Source organism: Tenrec ecaudatus, chromosome 6 (genome assembly GCF_050624435.1).
Source record: "Tenrec ecaudatus isolate mTenEca1 chromosome 6, mTenEca1.hap1, whole genome shotgun sequence".
Taxonomy (NCBI): Eukaryota; Metazoa; Chordata; class Mammalia; order Afrosoricida; family Tenrecidae; genus Tenrec; species Tenrec ecaudatus.
In genome coordinates, this window is record NC_134535.1 from 101,419,136 (window position 1) to 101,443,782 (window position 24,647).

At 44.2% G+C, this 24,647-nt stretch overlaps 1 protein-coding gene across 1 annotated transcript in view; it reads left to right on the forward strand.

Moving 5' to 3' along the window:
* The window catches only part of TMTC1 (transmembrane O-mannosyltransferase targeting cadherins 1), a 314,438-nt gene that overhangs the window by 195,132 nt on the left and 94,659 nt on the right, over positions 1-24,647 (forward strand). Inside the window, exons 9-10 of the mRNA XM_075551917.1 lie at positions 3,420-3,541; positions 20,280-20,447. Of these exons, the coding sequence (XP_075408032.1) occupies positions 3,420-3,541; positions 20,280-20,447 (290 nt within the window). The remainder of the gene's footprint in view (positions 1-3,419; positions 3,542-20,279; positions 20,448-24,647) is intronic.

The window sequence follows — 24,647 nt, forward strand, 5'->3', positions numbered from 1 at the left end:
CCAAGAATTGAATGGGCTTTGAATACTTTGGAAAATGTTATACATTTTCTCCATTTTTTCACTCCCACATTTTGAGTTTCATCTGAATCTATCACTGAAATGAGCTATAAATTCACTAGCCAATTTTATCACATCTTTACTCCGTAGCACTCCAAACTGGGTGTCCTCCCAGCCTTGAATTTCTAGGAAATTCAACCATGCCCACGACATATTTTTTCCTTCCTTTATAACTTGCTGCTTGGCAGATCAACTTGAAATTTAATGAAACATGTTCTTAAATATTCAAAATCTCGCTAGACCAGCAGTTCTCAACCTGTGGCCCGCGACCCCTTTGCGGGGGTTGAACGACCCTTTCACTGGGGTCACCCAATTCATAACAGTAGCAAAATTACAGTTATGAAGTAGCAATGAAAATAAGTTTATGGTTTGGGGGGGTCACCACCACATGAGGAGCTGTATGAAAGGCGGGGCATCAGTTCATTAGACAATGCTATTCACGATTTGGCTGCTGACTCCATCTGAGTTCTGTGTACACATGCACGCAGCTTGACTTTATACAGTATTAATAAATACCGTGTATTAAATTCTCTTTAGAAATTAATTTGGGAAGACGTGAATATATTACAAGAAGTATTTCAGCTCTTAAGAAGTCAAAAGAAGTATATTTAACTATCTTGAAATAAATATATTTACAAAAGAGCCTAGCAACTCACTACTCAAAATTAGGTTCACAATTAATAAGTAACACTCAACAAGACACTGAGTGTCTAGGGTTTACTTTCAGTGTTAGCATGAAATGCTTGTTCTTCATGTCACAGGGTTCTTAGGAATAGGGCCCATCGATTTTTTGTTTTTTACTTCCATGTTTCAGTTCTTTAACTGAAAGTTACATTTTTTTATTATTATAGATTTTGGGTTGTTGAGAAAGCTCTTTATTTTAATCAACCATTTTATTGGGGGCTCTTACAGCTTTTATAACAATCCATATATCAATTGTATCAAGCATATTTGTACATATGTTGCCATCATTATTTGCTAAGCATTTACTTTCTATTGAGCCTTTGGTGTCAGCTCCTCTTTTTTCCCCTCCCTTCCCCCTCCCTCTGGTGATTCCTTGATAAATGATAAATTATTATTGTTTTCATCTATTACACTGTCTCCCTTCCCCCATGTTTCTGCTTGTCCCTTTTGGAGGAAGGGGGTGGTTATGTGTCTATCGTTGTGATAGGTTCTCCTTTCTTCCCCTTCAATCCCCACCTTCCCCCTACCCTCCTGGTACTGCTACTCCCATTCCTGTTCCTGGAGTCTGTGTGTTGTGAGCTCTTAGTGCTTATCTGTACTTGTACACATGCTCCTGTCTAGTCTACAGTGAAAGGCAGGATTGGGGTCATGATAATGGGGGTGAGGAAGCCTCAAGCTCAAGGTGTAATCTAAGTTAGAAATGCAGTATGAAACTTTTAAGTAAAATAAACTTGTTCCTTTTTCAATATATTTTTCAACTTTAGTGGGTCATAAAAATAATATTAATGCATACATTTGACTTAGAGGCGTATTGGGCCAGTTATTTTTTCTTTTCCTTTGAATCTCAATAATATGGTTTCTTTAGACTAAGAAAATAAAATCATTACTTATAGAATTATTAATTATTTAAGAGAAGAGAACAAAGAACATTTGTTCATATGGAATTGGTTTCAGTAATTTTATTATTCTATTACGTTGTAGCAAATAAAACAGAATTTAATAAGATCCAGGTGAAAATATCCCAAGATGCTTAGCATCCTTTCTTTTGTACTCCTCAAGTACTTAGAGTTTATATTGGGTAACTTTGCTTCTATATTTTTAAAATTTCCAATTCATTCTTTTAAAATTAGTATATTAAAAACAATGAAATATTAAATGTTCATCAGTAACATTAACAATTGTTAATACCAAATTCTATTTGGTTAGCGTTATCTTAAAAGGAAAAAAAAAGCAACCATCCCATACATTAAGATCTGTTTTAAATAAGTCTCTCTTCAAAATGCCTCTATATTGCATATTGACATTGAGTCAATTCTGAATTACATGACCCTATTGGACAGAGTAGATCTGCTCTGGAGGATTCCCACGGCATCCATCTGTACCGAAGCGCACTGTCACATCTTCACCGAAGCACCACCGTCACATCTTTCTCCTGCAGAGCAGCTGGAGGGTTCAAACTGCTAACCCTTTAGGTAGCAATCCAGTGCCACCAGTGATCCTGTTGTGCCACCAGTGATCCTGTTTGTACTGTATCAGCCCAAACTGAAGCCATTTCCATGGAGATGGCTCTGACTCTCAGTGTCCATAGAAGCCAGGGTAGAACTGCTTCACAGATTTCTGAGGCCGCAAATCTTCCCTGAAGCTGCCTGCCCCAGCTTTTGTCCATGGGGCAGCCAGGAGGTTTTAACAGCTGACCTTTCGAGGAACCTACTGGGCAACCAGGGCTCCTGTGTACCGTATCTCACTGCCACCACGTCAGTGCCAACTCTTAGCCACCCTACACTCACATGGAAATACAAGTTCCTCTTTACCGTGTTCTTCACAGCATAGTCCTAGAAATAAACGTGTTTCTATTATGTGACAGGAAAGTCTTTAGATTACTGCATACAGCATCAGAGAAAGGTGCTTTGTGAATTTAATGAATTGTAATAATTTTTTCATTGCTAACATTTTAATGGAATACATAGCTTAAGGTATATTTTCATGTATAATTTCATTGGAATACAATTTTAATGGAATGCATCATTTAATGAATACTGGCCTAAATTAAGAGGTGCCAAAAACTTTGGCACAAAATTGGTGGCCAGAACCATTAACATGATATTTTCTTTCGTGAACACATGATTTTGTGAGTGCTGCTGCTGCTCCTGGCGGCCTTGTTTCTTTTTTTAATGTCATCTGTTCCATAAGGAACCACTCTGCCCCCCCCCCCCGCCCACCCCCTACGGTGTTGCCTTTCGTCACAGTTGACTCACCTGGCAGCTAACAACAACACACAATTCTGAGAGTACAATAACGAAATTCTCCTTGAAGCTTTAGTGTGATTGATTGAATCCACCTGTTATGTCCCTTGGCAGCTAGGTGCTTAGGGCCACAGGAAGGTTGAAAGGGGCCAGGTCCCAGAGGCCGGTGCTCCAGGGCCAGGGCAGAAGGAGGCGTGGTGGTCTATGCTCAGCCCGAGTGCGCAAAGAGCAGGCCTTTCCATGAGCGTATGTACGTCACAGGTTCATCTGAGTTACCTGACACGCCCGGGGGCTTTCTCTGCTGACCTTGGCCTACTGCGTGGTCTAATGGATTCCTTCCTTCCATGAGAAATCGGGAAGGAGAGAGATGGGGGAATGCTGCCTGAAGTGCGATGAACCAAACATTAATTTGTCCTTCACTGTTGTGTGTTTCAGAGGCTGGAGCACAAGGAAGTTGTAGTGGGCTTGTTGTTCCTGGTTTTCCCGTTCACTCCAGCCAGCAATCTCTGCTTCAGGGTGGGTTTTGTGGTGGCCGAGCGAGTCCTTTACATGCCTAGGTAATTATTGCACATGATCTCCTCCTTCACGAGCCCTGCCCTGCCCCCAGCATCTGCAGTTCCGCAGAGACAGCCCTTGTGTGTGTGACAGCTCCATCCTTGTGGAGCTCGGGTGCTCGTCCCCTCAGCTTCAGAAACAGCCACGCGAGGGTGCGGGAGGTCGAGTGTAGAGTGGGTGGTTTACCCCCAGTGGAGAGCTTTACATTTCAACGTGAAATGTCAACTTGAGTACATTCAGGCTTTTAGCAGCAATTGTTTGCACCGTGTCTTTGTCCAGACATCTATGTTTGATTAAACATAATGACAGTACTTTTCTAGAAAGATTCATTGACTTGCATGAGTTGCGTAACTGTGTTAAGTAGCATGTCTTTCACCTGTATCCGTGCTTTGCTTCCTTCCTTTTCTTCCAGTCTTTCCTTTTCATCTCTCTCTTCTTCCAGTTAAGAAGGGGCAGCAGCTCCAAAATGCTTTTCCTTGAGGAAAACACGTTGAAAAATTATAAAGAATATTTTGATTTGAGTGTTGACATAATGCCACCTCGCTCTGAATATTGTATCTGGACTGTGCTGACGCTTGTCGAATTGCATCGTCTTTTCCAAATGCCGTCATTCCAAGGCCATTGTTCTCCTCAGAGGCCTGGGAATGGCCCTGAACCAGAGAAAGGTTTTCATTCTGTCATTTATCAATTATGAGAAGACACAAAGCTTCTTTATACCCAGGTTTTCTTATAAAAAAGAAGGACTCTATAAAAGAACCCTTAAATTATATGCATTTACGAATACATAGAAAATAATGAATTTTTCTAAAAGGCAGTTTCATAAAACAAAATATTATATGGAAATCATTTTTTATTTATGATATTGAATTAAAAAATTTTTTAAACCATGTAATTAGAAATTCATTTTATATTATGATTCTGCCCAAACCAAGCATTTAACACTTTTCTTGAGACTGCTGTATCTTACTTTTAACTTGATTAAGGGAGGTGGGGGGAACAAAACAAAACCCAAATGCTATTGTCTTCAAGCTGATTCTGACTCAAGGAGACCTTATGTATGATTTCTGAGACTGTAAATCTTTATAAGAGCTGATCATCTCATTTTCCTGTGGAAGGGCTGGAGGGTTTGAATTATTGACTCTAGAGTTAACAACCCCAACACCTGACTGATACCACCAGGGCTCTCTGACTAAAGGCAAAATCAAAACCAAATTCACTGCCATTGAGTTTATGATGACTCAGAATGACCCTATAGGACAGAGTAGAATATCCTTATGTCGTTCTGAGATTATAAACCTTAATGAGAGCAGAAGGCCTCACCTTTTTTCCATGGAGAAGCTGGTGGGTTGAAACTGTTGACCTTGAGGCTTGCAATCCAACATATCTACTATGCCACAGTGGTCCCTTGACTAAAGGAAAAGCAGCCATCAATTTGCTTGATGTGTCCTCAGTACGATTTAGAAAAAAAAATTATTACATGATAAATACTATTTGATACAGAAAAAAAAACATGAATTTTTTGTTGCCTGTACTCATGTTGTCATAAGATAGTCTGGTCAGGCCTTGCCAATAACAAATAGTGTCCATTGTAGATGGTTTTACTTCAGGCCAGCATTAGATAGATTTTGTTCTTTAACAGATATCAACATATATGCATAGAGCACCTTTCGCTATCGCATATAGTACACTAGAATCTGAGACTACAAAACTAAGGGAAGCTCAGTATCTTCCCTCAAAGAGTTTATGAACTGTTGGCTCTTTATTAGTTTATTAACTCTTTCACTCTCCTGGGCATTTGGTATGTCCCAATATTTAGACTGGAACCCCGGATGGCTCTGTGGGATAAGAATCGGGCTGCTTACCACACAGTCAACGGTTCAGAGCTACCAGTTGATCAGAAACCCTATATAAGATCACAGTGCATTGGGACTGACACAATGGCAGTGGATCTGGGGCTTTACGGTTGTTTAGAAGGATCTCTGATGGCACAGTGGATTAAGTGCTGGGATTCTAAAGACTGGCGATTCAACTCAGGAAAAAGATAAGACAGGTTGCTTCTGTAAAGAAGTGTATAGCCTTGGAAACTCGGAATAGAACAGTTCTGTTCTGCTCCATGAGATCACTGTGAGCCAGATCCGCTCCATAGCAGTCAGTGATTTGGATTTAATGTTTTCAGAGGAAACTTGGTGGCGCAGTAGTTAAGCACCTGGCTGATAATGAAAGGAGGATCGATAGAGGAACACCGAAAATCAGTGGAACCGTGGAAGAAACCTGGAGGAACAATTAAAAAATTTCTAGACTTAAGTGAAAATGAAGACACAACATATGAAAACCTTTGGATAACAGCTAAAGTAGTACTCAAAGGAATAGTCATAGCAGTAGATGCCTACATTTTTTAAAAGTTCAAAATTATTAAACTGAAAGCTTGGAAAGATAAAGTAGAGCAAAAGAAGCCAACGCCTAGCCCAAACAAGAAAATAAATAATATAAACAAAATAGGAAACAATATGAAGAATCAACAAAACTCTAAGTAGGTTCTTTGAAAAGATCAATAAAATATAGGAACCATTGACTAAATTGATAAAATAAAAACTCTCAAGGCACTGCACCAAATTAAGAAATGAAATTTACTGCCATCAAGTCAATCCAACTCACAGCAACCCTATGGGACAGGATAGAGTTTCTGAGACTGTGTTTATGGGAGTAGAAAACTCCATCTTTCTCCTGAAGAGCAGCAGGTGGTTTCAAACTGCTGATCTTATGGATCACAACTCAACATATAATCACTCTTTCCTACTAGATGTGTGTGTGGGTATCTATATAGGTCTATATGTATGCATGTATGTGTGTATAAGTGTGATTATATATAACTATATATATATGATTCTATTTATAGAAAATATTTCACTTTAAGCTAGAGATTTCTCCCAATTTACCACTTTGCCAGAGACAGATGGTCCCAGGTTTGGTAGGCTAGATGGCTACTGAATCAGAGATTATGGAGATTAACATATCCCAAGATTGGCAGGCAAAATGTCAGGCAGCTGGCTCAAGTCCATAAAAAGGTCAGTTGATGAGCAGCTAGATCCACATTAACCAAAAACCAAGAGAGCTTGTCTAGAATGTTGAAGTATATTACAAACGTGCCCCCCCCCAAGGAAATGACATTTCAATTTGTTGTCTACTCAAAGCAGATATTAAAATAAAAGTGATTACATTATATGAGTGCTCGTGAGAGGAGATGACTACCTCCTAACTTTTGCACCATTTGACCAGCCAAATTGACATCCAAACTGTGATAGTTAAGTTCTTTGTCAACTTGACTAGTCTGGGATTTACTATGATATGATCTAACAGTATAATCCACCTCATGATGGGATCTTCTGTGAACAGCTAAGCAGTGGTAGGAAGAACAGGGTGGAGTGGTAACTCTTTAATCTGGTCACAGCCTGAATACAATTGAAAGCAAGTTTCTTTGGGGATTTATTTGGCCCATTCTAAATAAATTGACACTGTGGGGAAGCTGACTGTTTACCAAAGAAGGCAGCAAAGTAACCAACCAAGATGTTCATGATCGCTAGCCATTAGAGAAATACAATAACAAATACAATGAGAAACCATTTTACCCCATCAGAAATAGCACTGATTAAAATAATGGATAATATCTAATTTTGGCTAGCCTATGGGAAATTTACAGTCCCATTGTTGGTGGGACTATAAAATATTACAGCCATTATGGAAAATGGAAGAGCCATTTTGCAAAAAACTAGAAATCGAATTTCCTTTTGATGTAAAAATCCCATGCAATGGCAGCCTGAGAGGACAGAGGCGAACTGCTTTTTAGAGGTAAATACACTCACTCTCTTCCATTGGGTCAGCTCTGACTGTAGTGACCCTGTAACCCAGAGACCTAAAATTGATAACACAATCAAATGTACATCCATGTCCATTGCTGCTTAATTTGCATAGTGCATGGTAATAACCAGTGGATGGATGGATAAGCAAATTCAAAATATACAAGCATGTCAAACTTAGGGAGCATCCAAAGTCAGCTTCAGTAAGAAGTCTTCTTTAAAAAATGACTGCCTTTTCTCCTCCCCAAGTTCCTGCATTTTCAAATCACAGCTCTGAGATGAAGTCATTCCCCAGACCTTTCTCTATTGCCAAGTTACTCTGGGAGTGACACCCACATCATCCCTGACCCTGCAAGATTGCTTTCCCTCCTAGAACTGGTCTCATCAGACACCAATGCACGGTGAGCAGGGAGATGGAGATGATAAGGAGCCAGCCAGGCCCACAGCTCTGGCCACACTTAAGAATTTAACTCAGATTGTAGGAGGCTGCGCACGAGGCTCCTCGGGCTTTCAAACAGAGTGGGACGTTGTACCAGTAATGAATCCCGGCCGTCCTTCATCGTCATCATTGTAACTAAAAAGTACGCGGGAGCTGGTTTCCCTCTGGCAGTGGAATTCTGTCATTGTGTAAAATTGTGCGACTGAGGTGGGCCAGGCCAAGTCAGAATGTACAGCCTGTGTGAAGAAATGCTGCTGTTGTGGTTGGATTGATTTTCTGTTTACTCCATTTTAGAAATATGTGCAGTTTTCCTTTTTAAAAGATAGTCTCAAGGAAACAAACCAAAAAGATGTGCTGCTGTATGCAGGCTGTGACCCCGGCGCATCTCAGTGGAGAACAGAAGATGATTAGGAAAGGTGTCTCCACCCTGACAGGCCAGGCGACGCTGTGGGCATGCCAGGCTGGTATGACAGACGTGCACTGGATGCACTGCTTTTGATAATGACGAACATGGCCCGGTCTTTTTACACAAAGGAATCCTGTCTGCATGAATCTCCTTCCTTAACTGACCTTGACACGGTCAGCGTTGCCATTGTGCTGTGTGTACCCAAGTGCTTTGAGGGAAGATATGGGCCCTCATCTTTATGTAGAAGTTCTGTATTATTTCAGAATTTGAGTGAACAATAGATGAATGTAGCTTGACTGGCAACCCTTGGAATGGAGTTGAACTTTGTGTGTATTCAAATCGTTATAGGGCCAAGTGCTTCTATATGAGTCAAGTCTTAAAATTGATTAATTTGGGTCAAGCCTTGCTGGGAATTTGCATTCCTGCCCAGATATGTGAATCAGGATCTTAATTTTAACAGCATCCCCAGAGTGTACAGCTTCGAAGCCTTATTACCAACTCCACAGAAAGCATGTGCATCCTCACTGAAGCCTGGATGGATGAGTTTTCTAATGGCAGATCTGGCCACTTTACAAAAAAAAAGAACACACACACACGCACGAAATAAGTCAAACCAACAGTGTTCTTTTATCCTCCACCTTTCTGCCTCCTCAGATCAGATTTCTGGTCTCCCTTTGCCCTTACTAAGGAAAGACCCAAAATACTACTTGTACTTTGAAATCTGTGAACAGAAGGGAAAGAAATAGGCTATCTCTATTGGCTCAGGGTCAGAATTTTACCACTAAGGGAAACTGGAATAATCTTTTATGCTGGTGATCTATACCAGTTTTGTGGCGGATATTCTTTTTGATCAGTTAAGAGAGGTTAGGCTTAAATGAAGCTTTCATAGAAATTTGTCTCTCTTATTCTTATGGCAAGAGCAGCATATCATACTATGAGTACTTTTTTATGTATTTTATAAAAATCACATTAGAATGTCTCAAAGGCCTCAAATTTCCTAGAATTGATGAAGCAGAAAGAATTGATGAAGCAGAAAGAATTGATGAAAGCTCTCAAAGTGATAGAATGTGATCAGATAGTCAACCAGATGCATTTAGATTAACGGTGGTTTATTCACTGGAATGCCAACAATTCCTTAGCTACCTAAAAAATGCATCAAAAAGTAAATAGGCAGGAACACGTGTAAGCTGGGGCAGTCTTGTGGGATAGAATTTATCAAACATATATGATTTAAATAGTTTCAAAGTGTGTTAGTCTTAGGTAACTAGAGAAACAAATCTAGCGACACTCATATGTGTGTAAGAGAGAGTTTTATATCAAAGTTTTATATTAAGAAAACATCCCAGTCCAGATCAAGTCCATAAGTTCAATATTACCCCATAAATCTGATATTAGCCCATATATCCGATACTAGTCCATAAATTCTTCTACAGACTCACACAGCACATGCAACGATGCCAAAAGCATCACAGGCCAGTGGATGAAAAGTCTTGTGGAAGCATCTCAGTGCTGGCGTGGCTCCCCATGTGGCCCCCCCTGCTCCAGGCCTCTGGCTGTCATCAGCATTATTCCATGTGACAGGAGTTCCCAGAATCCTCAGGAGAAGGCCATGCCCACACAGAGGCATTGATGGCTATGACCTGATTGACAGGCTAGACTCCACGCCTTTGCTCTAGACAAGAGATTATGTAACTGCCCCCAGAAGGCCAAGTTGACACTACCTCCAAAGCTGACTGCTGCTGAGTCCAGAGTACTGATTCCTTCAAAGGCATGAGAACAGATAGAGTAACAAGAGTCTAGAGCAGCGGTTCTCAATCTGTACGTCACGACCCCTTTCGGGGTCAAATGACCCTTTCACAGGGGTCGCCTGATTCATAACAGCAGCAAAATTACAGTTATGAAGTAGCAATGGAAATCATTGTATGGTTGGGGGTCACCACAACATGAGGAACTGTGTGAAAGGGTTGAGGCATTAAGAAGGGTGAGAACCACTGGTCTAGAGTTTTAGGACCAAGTACAGCCATAGTACATGGCTCAAGAATCTGGTAGAGCCAGGTAGGCGCTGTTTGCTTTTTCATTTTCGTGATTCTTTTTCAAGGTCTCATAATGCAATATGTTAGAGGGCTAGGAAAGCCAAATGAAGCTTGACAAAGAGGCACTCAACTAAAAACCTAGGCAATAGATGTATCTCCAGGCTTCAATTATGAAGAAGCCAGTAACTGTACTCCAAGAATGTATGCATAAACCTGGACGAAACTCCTCAAAACCATTCAATTATTATCCAGTTTTTGTCTTGAATCTATTTTCCAGGTATGCTATTCCTGTTGGAGTCCAAAGAAAGGCTCTCTCAGAAAGAACAATTGGGCACTATGGTCTAGGGAACCAATGAGGTCATAGAAGGCTTAAAGAGGAAGAACAAAGAAAAGGTCAATATTACTATTGGAGGGCAAACAGGGGAAAATACAAATTTGGTACAGAAATTGTGGGTTTTTTCCCCTATAGGGAACTATTTTAATAATTTACAATGTGATATGTCCCATGTTAATTACCTCCTTTTAAAAACCTGTGGAGTCCCATGGGAATGGATTATATAGCTGATTCGTGGTGACCAGGGAGAGAGAGGACAGGAGTGTTGTCTGTCGAGGGCTCTAAATCCCTGTCTTTATACTCAAGCTCATTGTTGTTGTTGATGCTGCTAATCCCGTTTCTCGAGGGCCCCTGTTTTTGTTACTGACCCACTACTTTACCAAGCATGATGTCCTTTCCCTAGGATTGCTCTCTCCTGTTACCAGGTCCAAAGTATATGGAACGAAGTCTCACCATCTTTGTCTCTAGGGAGCATTCTGGCTGTACTTCTTCCAAGACAGATTTGTTTGCTCTTTGGGTAGTTCTTTGGCGCCCTCTTGGCATAGTGGGTTATGCATTGGGCTGCTAACCGTAAGATCAGCCGTTAGAATCCACCGACTGCTCGGAGGGTGAAAGATGTGGCTTTCTCCTTCCATAAACAGTCATATCGAGCTATCCTGTCCTATCGGATCGCTGTGAGTTGGAATTTACTTGATGGCAGCGAATTCATTTTTCATCTTTGTCGATGATTTTTGGTAGTCCATGGTACTTTCCGTACCCTTCACCAGAGGGGATGGCTCAGGGCTGCACAGTGTTTGGTTGTGCTGTACAGAGGGCCTCTATGAGTCTGAACTCACTCAATGGCTCCTAACAATGAGCTGTTGTGCGGAGTGCTGAGCGACTAGTGTTTGGACGCCCACTGCTCATTGAAAGGTTGGTGGTTCAAGGCCATCCAGTGACTCCCTGGGAGAAAGCCCTGACCGGCTGCTTATGTGAGGATGAGAGCCCGGGAGACCATGAAGCAAGTCTGCTCTAGCTACTCAGTCGCACGGAACACGCTCCTCTTAACGGTGGATTCACAATTTAGAAAAGACAGGTGGGGATGTACAACACTGTGACCATAATCAGTGTCACTGCCCAGGTCACAATTGTTGAACTGACCAATGTCTTCCTATAAAAGTGTGTGGGGGTGAGGGGGGAGGTAGAGCTTCAAAAAGTTTGTAGAAAAGAAGCATTGAAAAATAATTTTCTAATGTTTTCATGAATTTTTGAAGCCCCCTTGCATATATTCTTCCACATTTAAAAAAGAAATCAATTCAAGTTCTACTTCCTAACACGTGAGGTCAGAATGGAGATATGTTTTTGACTGGAAGGTGTTTGGCCCTTTGCGGTAGCTGTAGGGAAGTGAGCAGTTCTGTCCAGCCCTTTGAGGCCTGAACAGGGAGGAGGATGTGAGATCTAGGAACTAGACTTTGTTTTCTGAGAAGGGCAGTGCCCAGGCCGTGCACTAGACCGACAGTTACCAATGCATCAGGAGGCCAGCACTGGACAAAGGGGACGGCCAGGAAGGGTAGGAGGAATTTGCTGACACTCTCACTTGAATGCTATACACTTAAAGATGTTGATTTTAGGCAAATATAACATAGAAAAGAATAGGGTTCATCGCTTCTCGGTCTTTTGCCTAAGATCTAGTGTAGAAAAGAGTACGGCTGAGGGGAGGTCAAGGTGCCTGTGAGCTGAAAGATTGCTTGTCCAATCGGATTTAGTTTAGGGGGTCAGAGAGCAGAAAGATCGGATGCCGTTCCGCTGGACTGTAATCATGGCCTGAATGTCAGGGGACCTCAGTGTGTGGGAAAATAAACTTGAGAGATCATGGAATTTTTGAATCCCCTCTTCTATTATACAGCCATGTCAATTATAAAATGTAAATGCTTGGGTGTAATAACTCCTGATGTGAACAGCAAGTTTCTTAGAAATCAGGATTTGAAAGTAAAATGCAAAGAATGTAGGTCGTTTGGGCCCACGTGAGCCTAAAAGAATGGATATATGAAATATGCTGACAGCCATTGCAGGCATTGTCAGTCATTGTTTCAGTCTGCCCTGGATAAATGAAAGATCGGGCGTTCTACTGCCATAGAGAGTCACAGTCTTGGAACTATGGGGCGCTATGAGTCGGAATCAACTGAATGGCTGTGAGTTTGATTTTTAGTTTTGTACAAAGGATGGGCTAGGTGAATCGAAGTTAATGGAAATTAAGGTATAGCAGGCCTCTCCTTCCCCTCCTCTTTCTTTCTCCTGTTGGTTGTACACATCTCTTCATTTCTTTTCTAAGATCACATGCTAAAAAGTGATCCACTCTAGTTCAAAGTCAAACTCACTGCCATCGAATCAGTTCCAACTTATGGCGACCCTATCAGTAGGCAAGATAGAACTGCCCCAGTGGTTTTCTGAGACTGTCACTCTTTATGGGAATAGAAAGCCTCTTCTTTCTTTTGAGGAGCTGCTGGTGGTTTCAAACTGCTGGCCTCACTATTAGCAATGCAAAGGGCTTATGAAATGGACTTTGGTGGAAGGTAGAAGAAAGATGAAAATGTAGATGAAACAGCTCCTGCCACTGGGTCTTTCTTCTTCATTGGACTCAAACTTCAAGCCTTTTAGCTAGTAGCTGAGCACTCTGGTTATTTACACCATCCAGACACTCTGACATTGGCCATGGCTTTGCGGGGAAGGTTTGAGCGGATCTCAATATTGCCTTTTGGGAACAAGGTTCTTTGTTTGGGGTGAATGTGTTCTTTTCTTTAGCTCCTGGATTCTGTGCAAGGGACTACCTTGAAACCAGTGAGTCGTTAATCAAATTTTAGCAAATCTAGAGGAGGTGGGGAAATAAGCTCATTTATAAACTTTGGTTGTCTTGCTCCCATAGGGTTGGGGGCACCATTTTGTATGGCTCTGTTTTCTCAGGCACTCAGCACAATAGATGTGTGATAAAAATGTGGTGCAGGGAATTGAAGAGCACTAGATAGATGATGAAGGCACATGCCTATGCAGCCAGCTCTGTTGTGTCTGTTCTTGCAGGGGATAGAGGAGTGGACAGCAACAGGCAGTGAGGGGATTGGGCATTGTGCCTTTGCTTGGGAGTGTGGGCACTGACCATCAAGGAATAGTCATCGGTGGAAGAAGTGACAGAATTCAGGATCTGAAGAGGAGTATGCTCTGCCAGGGTAGAGAGAGTAGTTTTTATCATGTGTAGAAGTAAAATTGGAGTTACTTGGGAGCTCTTTGCTTTTGGCCAAAAGGCCCCTCAGGCTCAGATGGAAAACTGCGCTGTGGCCACTAGAACAGGCTGCGAAAGAAGGAAACCAGGGCTGGGGTAGAGGCACCGGCATGGGGAGCGAGCCGTGCTCTGAACAGTTCTCCTAGCGATACAGACTTGTCCGTGTTGCTATTTACAGCCAAACCGGAATTCGCTTATTTTTAAATGCATCTGTGTGTCCAGCTTCCTTTCTGATACGTTCAGTTACAGTGATGGTGCCACATTTAGGGGTCCCTGTTTTGAGCCAGGTGCTTAGGGTGACAGAGAAGAACCCCGACTTCCAGACTTCCATTCTCTAGTGAATTCTCTTCTACGCTGTGAATCTTATCATCATACCTTCTGTACCAGGACACGTATCTGCTGCCCCTAAGTGTGTGCTCCTGCTCTTAGAGGACTTGGCTTTCAGGAGCCTGAAAGAGAGATGGCAGCTCAAAAGATTCGGTGAGAAACCTAGAGTGGTTGTGAGTTCGTGACTAAAGCTGGCGATAAATGCTTCAAGAAAGGTGACACCTCCTGAATAATATAATGAACTTCGTTGTATTTGGGAAGTTGCTGAATTGGTGTGTTTTTCATATTTATTTTTTTAATGTGGTTTGAGCGAAAGTTTACTGGCCAAATTAGGTTTCCATTGAGTAATTTGTACGCTTTTTGCTTTGTGGCATTAGTTGAAATGCCCCCAGTGCGCCAGCACTCTCCCCACCAGCTCCCTTCGCTCCTTGTGTTGATTCACCTTTCTTTCCGACCCCCTCTTGCCAAAAAGTGCTTGTTCTGGTTCAAATGCTACCCGTTGGATTGCTCCTGGCTAATTGTTCTCAGGAGAGTTTCCTCATCAGTGTCTAAGGCCTGTGTTTGGCGGAAAAGTCACCCTCCTGGGTGGACTGCTCTTAGTTTGAACAAGGCCATATGACTTGCAGACTTGCCGATTTCATCAATCTCGATCAGATCAGTAAGTTGAGTCTCCTTTTTGATTTTGAATTCGGTTCTACATGTTTTTCCAAGGCTGCCCCAATGGAGAAATTGATGGTGGTAGCAGGGCACTATCTAGCTCTTTGCAGTGAGGATGGAGGAGTGGGGACTGTGTAGTGGGGACTGTGGTTCCTGTGGTCCATTAATCCTTGGGATTATTTATTTCCTTGGATCTTGAGTGTTCTTCACTGATGACAATGGGTTTGATTTTTTTGGTCCTTAATCAATCTCGATATATTTTGTTTCAATAGGAGGTTATTTCCTAATGTGCAGACTCTTCAAAGCTGACCTCAGGCTGGGGCTTTTTTAGGAATCATGAAATGGTGTCATGGTTCTGAGTGGGACTGTGAGCTGCCAGGTTGAAGGTTGCCAAGCCACAGGTGCTCCGGGGAGCAGGACTGAGCAAGGGTTCCGCGCCGGGCACAGTCACGGTCCAGGAAACCCGCTGGCCAGTTGCACTTGAAGGCAGGGAGGTTAAAACTGTGTCTGTCTTGTTTCGATAGTATTTACAGATCTCCATAGCACATAGTTTGAAGCTTTCTGACAGGTTAAAAGGTAGAATCACAGGGCTGTTTCATAGCTTAAAAAGCAAAGAAAAACTTTGTTGCACATCATTAACCAAAAAGCGAAGCCACAGGAAACATCGCAAAATACATGCCCTAGAGGCAGAGCGTCTTGTCACCACGTCCGGTTGGGGTCAACAGGGGCAGCACACATTGTCACCCTTCGAAGCCTCTGGGTAGGGTTCACCCAAGCACAAGCACATACTGTTTACACTTGAGGACGTGCTCACAACGTTCTCAAACAACAGGTTTAGCATATTTCCTTATTCGCCTGTCATCGAGTTGCATTTCCCGTTCAATTCTCTTGGGACATGGGTCAGAAAAGCACAAGCTCAAGAAGCGTGTCCTTAGTCCTAAGAAGCACTGCATGCCGAGCAGCTTGTGAATGCGGCCGTGTTCAAGTGGAGGTACCAGCCTCTTGGATGCAGGTGACGGCGCCCTTCCCTGGGACCGCAGCAGAGCCCTGTGTGTGCAGTGGAGATGCATCTCAGCACTGAGCTAAAGCAGACCTTTGGCTTCTGGTCCTCCAGGCTATGAGGCCGGCAAGCATCAGCGCTTTGCATAGGCTCCTCTGTGCTCTGTGCCCAGGTCCCCGGTCAGCAAACCAGCATTTTCTGTATTACCAAGAGCAAGCTAGACTCCCGTGTCTTCACCCATCGGGAGGCCCGGAAAACATGTACTTTTCTGTTTGCTTGATTGTCCACTTTCAAAAGGAGCTCTTACCCTGCCCTTAGCAATGGGGAGGGACGCCTCTCCCCCCTGCTGCTGAGCTCTGCATGAAAGCAGATGTTGAAAGATGAAGTTTCCTAACAGAGAAGTATCTTAATCTCTGTGATATTTGTGTCAGGGTTTTAAAGAATGTGATACTCTCGAAGAAATTTGCAAACCTAAGTCGAGATTAGTTTATATGGCTTAACCTTCCTTTAAACCACATGTCAGTAGGAGCCTTTAGGGGGCAGGGTATGTTATTTGGTACAGATGCCTGTGCTGAGTGGAAAGGAAGGGTGATCGCCTGTATTTTGGTTGTAGCAGGGGTCAGCGAGCATGGGCCCGGCCACCTGTGTGTATAAATAAATATTGCCACAGCATAGCTGTGCCCGTGTGCTTACATAGTGCCGATGGGTGTTGTTTTATACTACAAAGAATGTTGCATACTAACAGCAGTGGCCATATGGCCTGAAAAGCCTGGAATATTTACTATCGGACAATTTTACCAAGGACAAAAAGTCACACAATCCAAAGGGATTGCCTCACGTCAGGAGACTGTCTTGAATCTGGCTGTATTACCAGCGTGGGGAGATCAGGCAAGTTATTTCACTCCTTGCACGTCCGTGCTCTCACTGATGAAATGAAGAAACCTGAGCGTTGGTTTTTTTGTTTGTGTGTGTGATTTTTAACATTTTTTATTAATCATTTTATTGGGGGCTCTTACAGATCTTACCACAACCCATAAATGAATTGCATCAAGCACACTGAGGGTTACATTTCAGATTAGGTCATATAGGCTTCCCTTGGAGACATGGCGGGTTTAGTTCCAGACCACTGCGGTCAAGTGAATTCCCCAAGTTAAGCGAGGCACAGGACGCTTTCGGTGCCCCCTGGCAGATACAGATTATGTTTACATTATGCTCTCGTCTGTTGTGTGTTCATCAACTCAATAAGCAGTGGGGGTGAGCTTGTGCAAAGCATTATGACAGAGTTTGAACTACTGTGAGACACCAACCAACTCAGACACGCAGAAGGAGCCTTGGCGGTGTCGTGGTGACATGCTAGTCTGCTAACAAACGGCAGCGTGAACCACCAGCCGCTCCCTCCACGGAAGTCCAGGCGTTCTCTGCTCACGAAGGCTTGCCGTCTCAAACCCGCAGGGCCGCTCTGCCCTGTCCTCTAAGGTCACTGAAAGCCAGAATGCGATAGCGCCCAGGCACACAGCAAGCACATGCTGTTGGGCAAGAGGGTGCGCTCGTGAAGTGCAATGTCGCCGTACGCGGTGTGTCTGTGTCTGTCCTGTGCATCTTGTGGTGAGCGCCCATCAAGCCCTTAGCATGGCGCCTGCCGTGGAAAGCAGTGCACCAAACACACAGACATTAAAAGGAGCTCATTGTTTTTATGGACGCTGTTAATTTGGTTCTGTCTTCTGCCCCTTGTGGGCCTTGCTGCGCAGTTGTTGGCGGCCCAGTGTTTTCCTGCCCCAGCCTGCCAGCAGGCAGTTCACAACTCTGGAGAGCTTGCAAATGGAGTAGCTGGAAGGAAGCAGGAGGAGCTGAGTGCAGCTACAGCCTGGGGGCCACAGGATTCAGTGAGGCAGGGCAGAACCCCTGCAGCGACGGACGGACTCACGGACGGACGGAGCATGGACTCTGGGCTGTGAGATCCTGGGTTCACACCTGTGCGCTACTCTTGACTACTTAGTTTACCTCTCTCTGCCTCGCTGCTCTCTCTGGTAAATATGAATCCATCACAGTGACGCCCAGGTTCACGAGGATACACCGAGGTCGCATCTAGAAAGTGGTTGGCACACAGGATGTGTTTGGTACGTGTGACCTCTAAGTGGTGTGACTGTAGGCAGGAGTGAGGCGAGCACTGGCAATGGCGTGGTGGGTCTCGGCTTCACACGCGCCTTTCTAGTCCAGATCTTTGCTCGGATGCTGTCTTTTCACTGAACCTTTCCAGAGCACCTCGCTCAAAATGTCCATCTTCTGGCCTCCCCTTCTCTGTCCTCTGAGCTGTCACTGGACAACAGCTCACTCGCTTCTCCTGTGAGTCTCTTCAGGATAAGGATGATCGCCCTTTGGCACATTGCTGTGTTCCTGGTGCCCGTCACAGGCAGTTGTGCATCACATATCGAATGAAGGAAAGACGGTAGCCAGAATGCCTATGTTGCTGCGACGTGCCCGGCTCAGCTTGGGCCGGGGCTGGAGGCCTCCTCTGTAAGCAGCCGGTAGACATGAGCCATCATCCTGGCCGCTCACAGGAATGACAGCCACCGTGTGTTTACGTCTGGATACCTTTAGAGTAGAAAATGAAGAGTTGTTGAAATGGGACGATTTGGGAATTTTATTCCTACTGGTGACTTTATGTTGTAGCCCAGGGTCATCGAACTGTGGCTCTTCGGGTATTGATATGTCAAACTCATGCACCAGCAGGCCTCCTGTCAGAGCAAACGGAGCCCCGAAGCTTCAGCCGTATGGCCAACTGGCCTGTGGGGCTTGAAGTGGGAAATGGAGGGTTCAAACTTGGCTTCTCCTACCGTCAGAAACCCCAAATACTCCTCTTGTCGTTTCCTACCTTTGACGCCAAAGCACAGATATTTAGGAAAATGAACAAAAGAAGGAAGGGAAAGTAAAAAGAGGCTTTTAAAAAAATGTTTAAAGAATTGTATTTAGGAGCGAGGAGACCTGCAGTGGAGTGCTGGTGATGCGTTGGGCTGCAATTCACAAGATTTGAAGTTCAAAATCACCAGCTGCCCCACAGGACAATGACAGGGCTTTCTACTTTGCAAACCAATGGTCCTCAACCTGTGGGCCGCGACCCCTTTGGGAGGTCAAACAACCTGTTCACAGGGGTCGCTCGATTCTTAGCAGTAGCAAAATGACAGTTACGAAGTAGCAACGAAAATGATTTTATGGTTGCGGGGGTCACCTCCACCAGAGGAGCTGAATGAAAAGGCGGCGGCATGAGGAAGGCTCAGAACCTCCTCACAGAGGCACTTCTTTCCTGCCCTCGCAGTCCCTCGCAGTGGGAATCGCCATCCTGGCCGTGGGTTTGGAGAATGTCCAGCCATTTCTTTTTATAAGACGAAAGACTTACCTCACTCGGCGGAGTGGCTTTATTTAAGGACAAGGCCCGTGTTTGATTCATAATTGCATGTGTAATGCTTGACATCCGGCCAGACACAGAACAGAGTAACAAATGCGCACGCAGAGTTCTACACTTGCCTTCTTACAGCACGCGTTCCGGACTCTGAAGCAGCGCATCTTTCCGCAAGCATCTGTAACTGTTAGGGCATTTTGAAGTAGTGTGTAGTTATCTCCGTCGTATGTTTTGACTCACATGCACACAGAATAGTGAGGGCAGACTGGATGTGTGTATTAAAGGGTCAATAGGCAACTAGGAACATTGCTGTGAGCATGGAGACGGTGCCATGCTCCTTCCACCGTGCCAGAGGCTTTCAAAGACACGAGAGTGAGATACCAGAATCCCACACATTCAGATAACGTGTGTCCGTCAGAAGGACTGGTCCTGAGACACCAAGACAGCCACACCCAAATGGTTTGTCTATGATGGTTTTCAAACTAGGAGACTCAGGTGAATTTTCCCTCGGAGTGAGGACTTGGCTGGACACGCCTGGTGAGAGAGATCGGTGTCCTTGGTGACTAGCATACCATCCAGGACCAGGCAGAAAGCTCTCAGCTTTTCCTCTACAAAGCTGGGAAAGGATTTCAGGGAACCCTTAACGTCTAGCGGTGCAGCGTAATGCCTGAATGTCACTACTTGGTGCTGATGGGCGTTTACTCGGACAGTGCCAGTGACATGATGGCGCACAGTAGGACCCCCAGCCGGGAACTGAGAGCACACTGGTGGGACTTCATAGGATGCCTGAGTTTCGGGAATCTGGGACAGTTTAAGTGCATGACATAGACTGATTATTCAGCTCTCTAATGCCGAGCTCTCAAACATGCGCGAACAATCTTTAAGAAAACTAACTCATAAATGTTGTCTAAGCAGGGAGATTACATTTTTTATCTTGCATAAGACACATTTTATTTGAAAGTTAGTTATGTAGGATAAGGCGGTTAACGAGAAACCGTTGCACCCCCAAAATAATCTTGCGTCTCTGTCCTGTTTTCCAGCATGGGCTACTGCATCCTTTTTGTGCATGGACTGAGCAAGCTCTGCACTTGGCTCAATCGTTGCGGGGCCACCACCCTGATTGCGTCCACCGTGTTGCTGTTGCTGCTGTTCTCTTGGAAAACCGTGAAGCAGAATGAAGTGTGGCTTTCACGAGAGTCCCTATTCAGGTATGATTAGGAGAGAAATAGACAATCTCTTCCTGGGGCTGATTGTACTTTTTAATCTAGAGAATTCTTTTTACTTTATGCCTTGAGTGAAGATGCATCTTACTGTGGGTTTTAACTTTAGTTTTCACATGATACTATAGAAAAGTCGACGAGAGTTGCTTGCATAGTGAATTTGTGAAAATAAGACTCTTGGGAAGAGTTTAGGTCCAATAAATTCAGATAGAAACAATCTTAATAATGAGCTGGGTTTTAAAATCAGTTGTAAACAGAATGAAATGGATAAGCCTGATCTCACTATTAAGGCAAGCACACAGAACAAAGGGGAAAAAATGAATACAGTTTCTTAGAATGCGCTAGGATATTAAGTTGTGGTCTGCACTATCATAGCTTGATTTCAAGCCTAAATTTAAACAATAAAGCAGAAGACTTTCCATGTCCTGATGGGTGTTTTCTGTCATAAAAATGTCAGCTTGTAGCCCTGTCATTGAATAAAGTAGAACATTCTTTGCAACTTGTCCTTATCGTGTGTGTCTGGGACTTAGTACATCTCACGAGTTCCCAAGCCATGGTCAATCTTCACCTGAGTTCTTCGGGAATTACTGCTCCTTGGACCACTTTGCATCACTCATTTGCCCATCCCTGAGGGTTCTTCTAGCTTTCTGTCCTTGTTGTTGGCTAAATTGTCCAGTCTGTCAATGTGCTTTTTCCTTGTTTCTCTGCTCAGTGAGTATCTGACAGTTATTCCTTGGATTGAGCACCTGACATCCAGTTAGAATTCCCTGAGATAAATGCATATTGGGAGAGTGCAGGAGAGTTCACAGCACTGACGGGAGCTAAAGCACCTGCTGATAGCAGGCGGCTGTCTCTCTAGAACACTGCCACAGGAACAAACAACAGCTCCATTCCTGTGGGGGACCAGCCTCCACATCCAAATGGGCCCTAGGGGGCAGTTCTATAATTGAGGAGTAAATTAAAGAAACATCAGGCAAGGCATTCAAGGGCTCACATCTTTAAAGGCAACTGGAACCAGAGTGAGGACCAAATGTATTCTCTCGCAAGGTTATCTGTCTTAGGCATGCAACCATGTCACACACATAGCTGTAACAGGAAGGGGACGGGATGCGCTAGGGCTAGGTGTGCAATAGGAAGCATAGTACTAGAGCCATAACCAAATGGGCGGGTTCTAGAGTTAAGCTGGCGACTTAACCTTAGTTGTCTCGGAGCTGACTTGACCTTAGGTGTCCCCGAACTCTTCTCCAGGGGAACAGTCTATGATCCTTAGCAGAAGAGAGTGGGCCCTACTTAGAGTGGGACAGAGAAGAGGGTCTGGTTGCTCTTGATGTCAGACAGTCTTCAGCCAGATAGCCTTCGAACAGATAACTTGCAAGTATATAGGGTAGCAACCATGTACTTGCAAGCAGCACCTTAAACTTGGCATGGTGACAGGGGGAACATTGTGGGGAATAACTTTTACTTAGAGAATATGACTGGGAAACATCTCCAAACCATGAACTTGAACTCCTGTCTCCCTGAGTGTCTCAGCCTCCCAAGCTCCTTCCAATATGAGCATAGCGAATTTGTCCGTGTATTACCCTCTTCATGGGCCTTTGTTTCCCCCACACTTCAACCAATCCCTTCTTTCCTCACGTCAAAGTCTTATTTGGGAGTGTGAGATAACCAATCAGGCCAAAGAAGTCCCTTTAGACTCCCAGAGTGAGAACAAGGTGGGGGTGGGGTGGGGTGGGGGATGGGGGATAGAGCATGTTTCGGTTCTACCACCGAGGGAGGCATGAGGGGATTTCCTAACTGGAAACCAGATACTGTAAGGAAAAGGAAATGCTTTGGATGCAAGATGAATTTATTTTGGGTTGTCACTTTATTTTGGACTTCCATGATTGAATGAATAAATGAAGACAACTATTCGCTAAATTTTTCTCTTATTTTAAAATAATGTACCTGACATTAATACTGGGCAGGGTAGCACTCAGAAAATGGAAAATGAAAATAAGCAATTTGACATGCATACTAATTTTCTTATTATCATGTTGTTGCCATTACGGTGATCATCATTATACCTATACAGCAGAGGCTTATTGCTGCAGGTGTTTGTGCGTGTGTGTCTGTGGTGCGATGAACTTGTTTCCCCAGGAAGATCCGCACACTCACACACTCTGTTGGGACTCCATCTCAGTCCATGTGCATGGGAATTCTGACAGACGCCAGTGGAGTGATTTCCTCTGCTCCTCAGCACGAAGGCGGTCTGTAAACACCGGGGCATTGGGATCCAGTCGTCAACTTCCTCCTCGTCTCCATCAGCTTACACATTCTGTTTCACTTTCAACATCTGATTTTATAAGGAGCTTTACAACAGCACTGTCCTGTGTAAAAACCGTTGCCTTGAAAACACACCAGTTACGGCGTTGGAGTCTTCTAACGATGCTTACCACTTAATCAAAGCCCATTTGGCCATGGATTTTGGCAGGCAGCAGCTTCATTTCAAAGATAAAAAGCTGATGCTTGAACACTCTACAACTAATGGTAGCAATTAAAAGCGAAATTGAAACCCGCCCGCTCATCGCATCCAGAAACGGCTGCCCTTTCGGAGGGAGACACTCTAAGACACCCTGTGGACGCTGAGAACCTCGGCGAGGTTTGAACTCTCTGGATACAATTTTTTCCTATACGTACAGGGTGAGCAAATCATATTGTCCCAAGGTGATAAGGATCCCTTGTTAGACAAAAATATCAAAACCGTGAAGCTATTGTTTCTTACCATCTCCATCTAAAATTATACATCTGACAGCAGTATTTCCATCTCCCTATTTCTTCATTTTCATTTTACTTGAATCCATAATCAACACTCATGAAAACAGCAGTCAAGAAACCGAACAATATAGCACTAGGCAAATCCGGTGCGAGAGACTTCACTGAAGGATGAAAGAGCGTCATGTCACTCTGTGGACTAAGGTCCACCTGACTCAAGCCGGGAAATCTTCAGTTGTCCGAAGTGCGTGTGAAAGCTGGGCAGTGACTGAGGAGTACCTGAGAAGCTTTGATGTATTTGAATTGTGGTGTGGGTGGAGAATATTGAAAGTGTGGGAGCTGCCAGCAAAACAAATACATTCGTGCTCAAGAAGGACAGCCAGAGTGCTCCTTAAAACCTTCAACCTGGCACCAAGAAGACTAGTGCCTGGAGAGGACATCATGCTCGTATTGAAGAAGGCATGGACTCAGCAGAAAAAGGCCAAGACCCACAATGAGGTAGAGTAACACCACGCTGCCACAACGTAACAGTTTTGAGGATAGCCGGTTTGGACTGGGTTTCATTCTGTGGTGCTTAAGAGCACAATGAATCAGAACCAACTAGACAGCGTCTAACAACAGCCCTTCCTCAAAGAAGTCTGTAATCTTCAGTGGGCACCACATCAAGACAGCTGTTCTGGACTCCTGGAAGGACTCAACTTGTCTTCCTTTTGTTTTTGCAATCATTTTATTGGAGCTCACACAACTCTTACCACAATCCAAACAGACATCAATTGTGTAAAGCACCCTTATACATTCGTTGCCCTCATCTTTCTCAAAACTCGCCTGCGATGGGTGCCTGGAATCAGCTCATTTTCCTTCCCCTCCCCTCCCTCATGAACCCTTGATAATTTATGAGTTATTATTTTATCTTATCTTACACTGCCCAGCATCTCCCTTCACCCACTTTTCTGTTGTCCGTCCCCCAGGGAGGAGGTTATATGTAGATCCTTGTGATTGGTTCACCCTTTCTACACCCCCTTTCCTCCCAGTATCGCCACTCTCACCACTTGTCCTGAGAGGTTCTTCTGTCCTGGATTCCCTGTGTTTCCAGATCCCATCTGCACCGCTGTACATCCTCTGGTCTAACCAGGTTTGCAAGGTAGAATTGGGATCATGATAGTGGGGGCAGCGGGGGGGGGGGGGGAGGAAGCAATTAAGAACTAGAGGAAGGTTGTGAGTTTCATTATTGCTACACTGAACCCTGAGTGACTCATCTCGTCCCCACTACCACTCTGCAAGGGATGTCCAGTTGTGTACAGATGGCCATTGGGTCCCCATCACGTATTCCCCTCATTCACAGCGATGTGATTCCCCCCCCCCCCCGCCTTTGGTGCTTGAAACCTGGTCCCCTTGAACCTTCATGATCACACATGTGGTGTGCTGCTTCCATGTGGG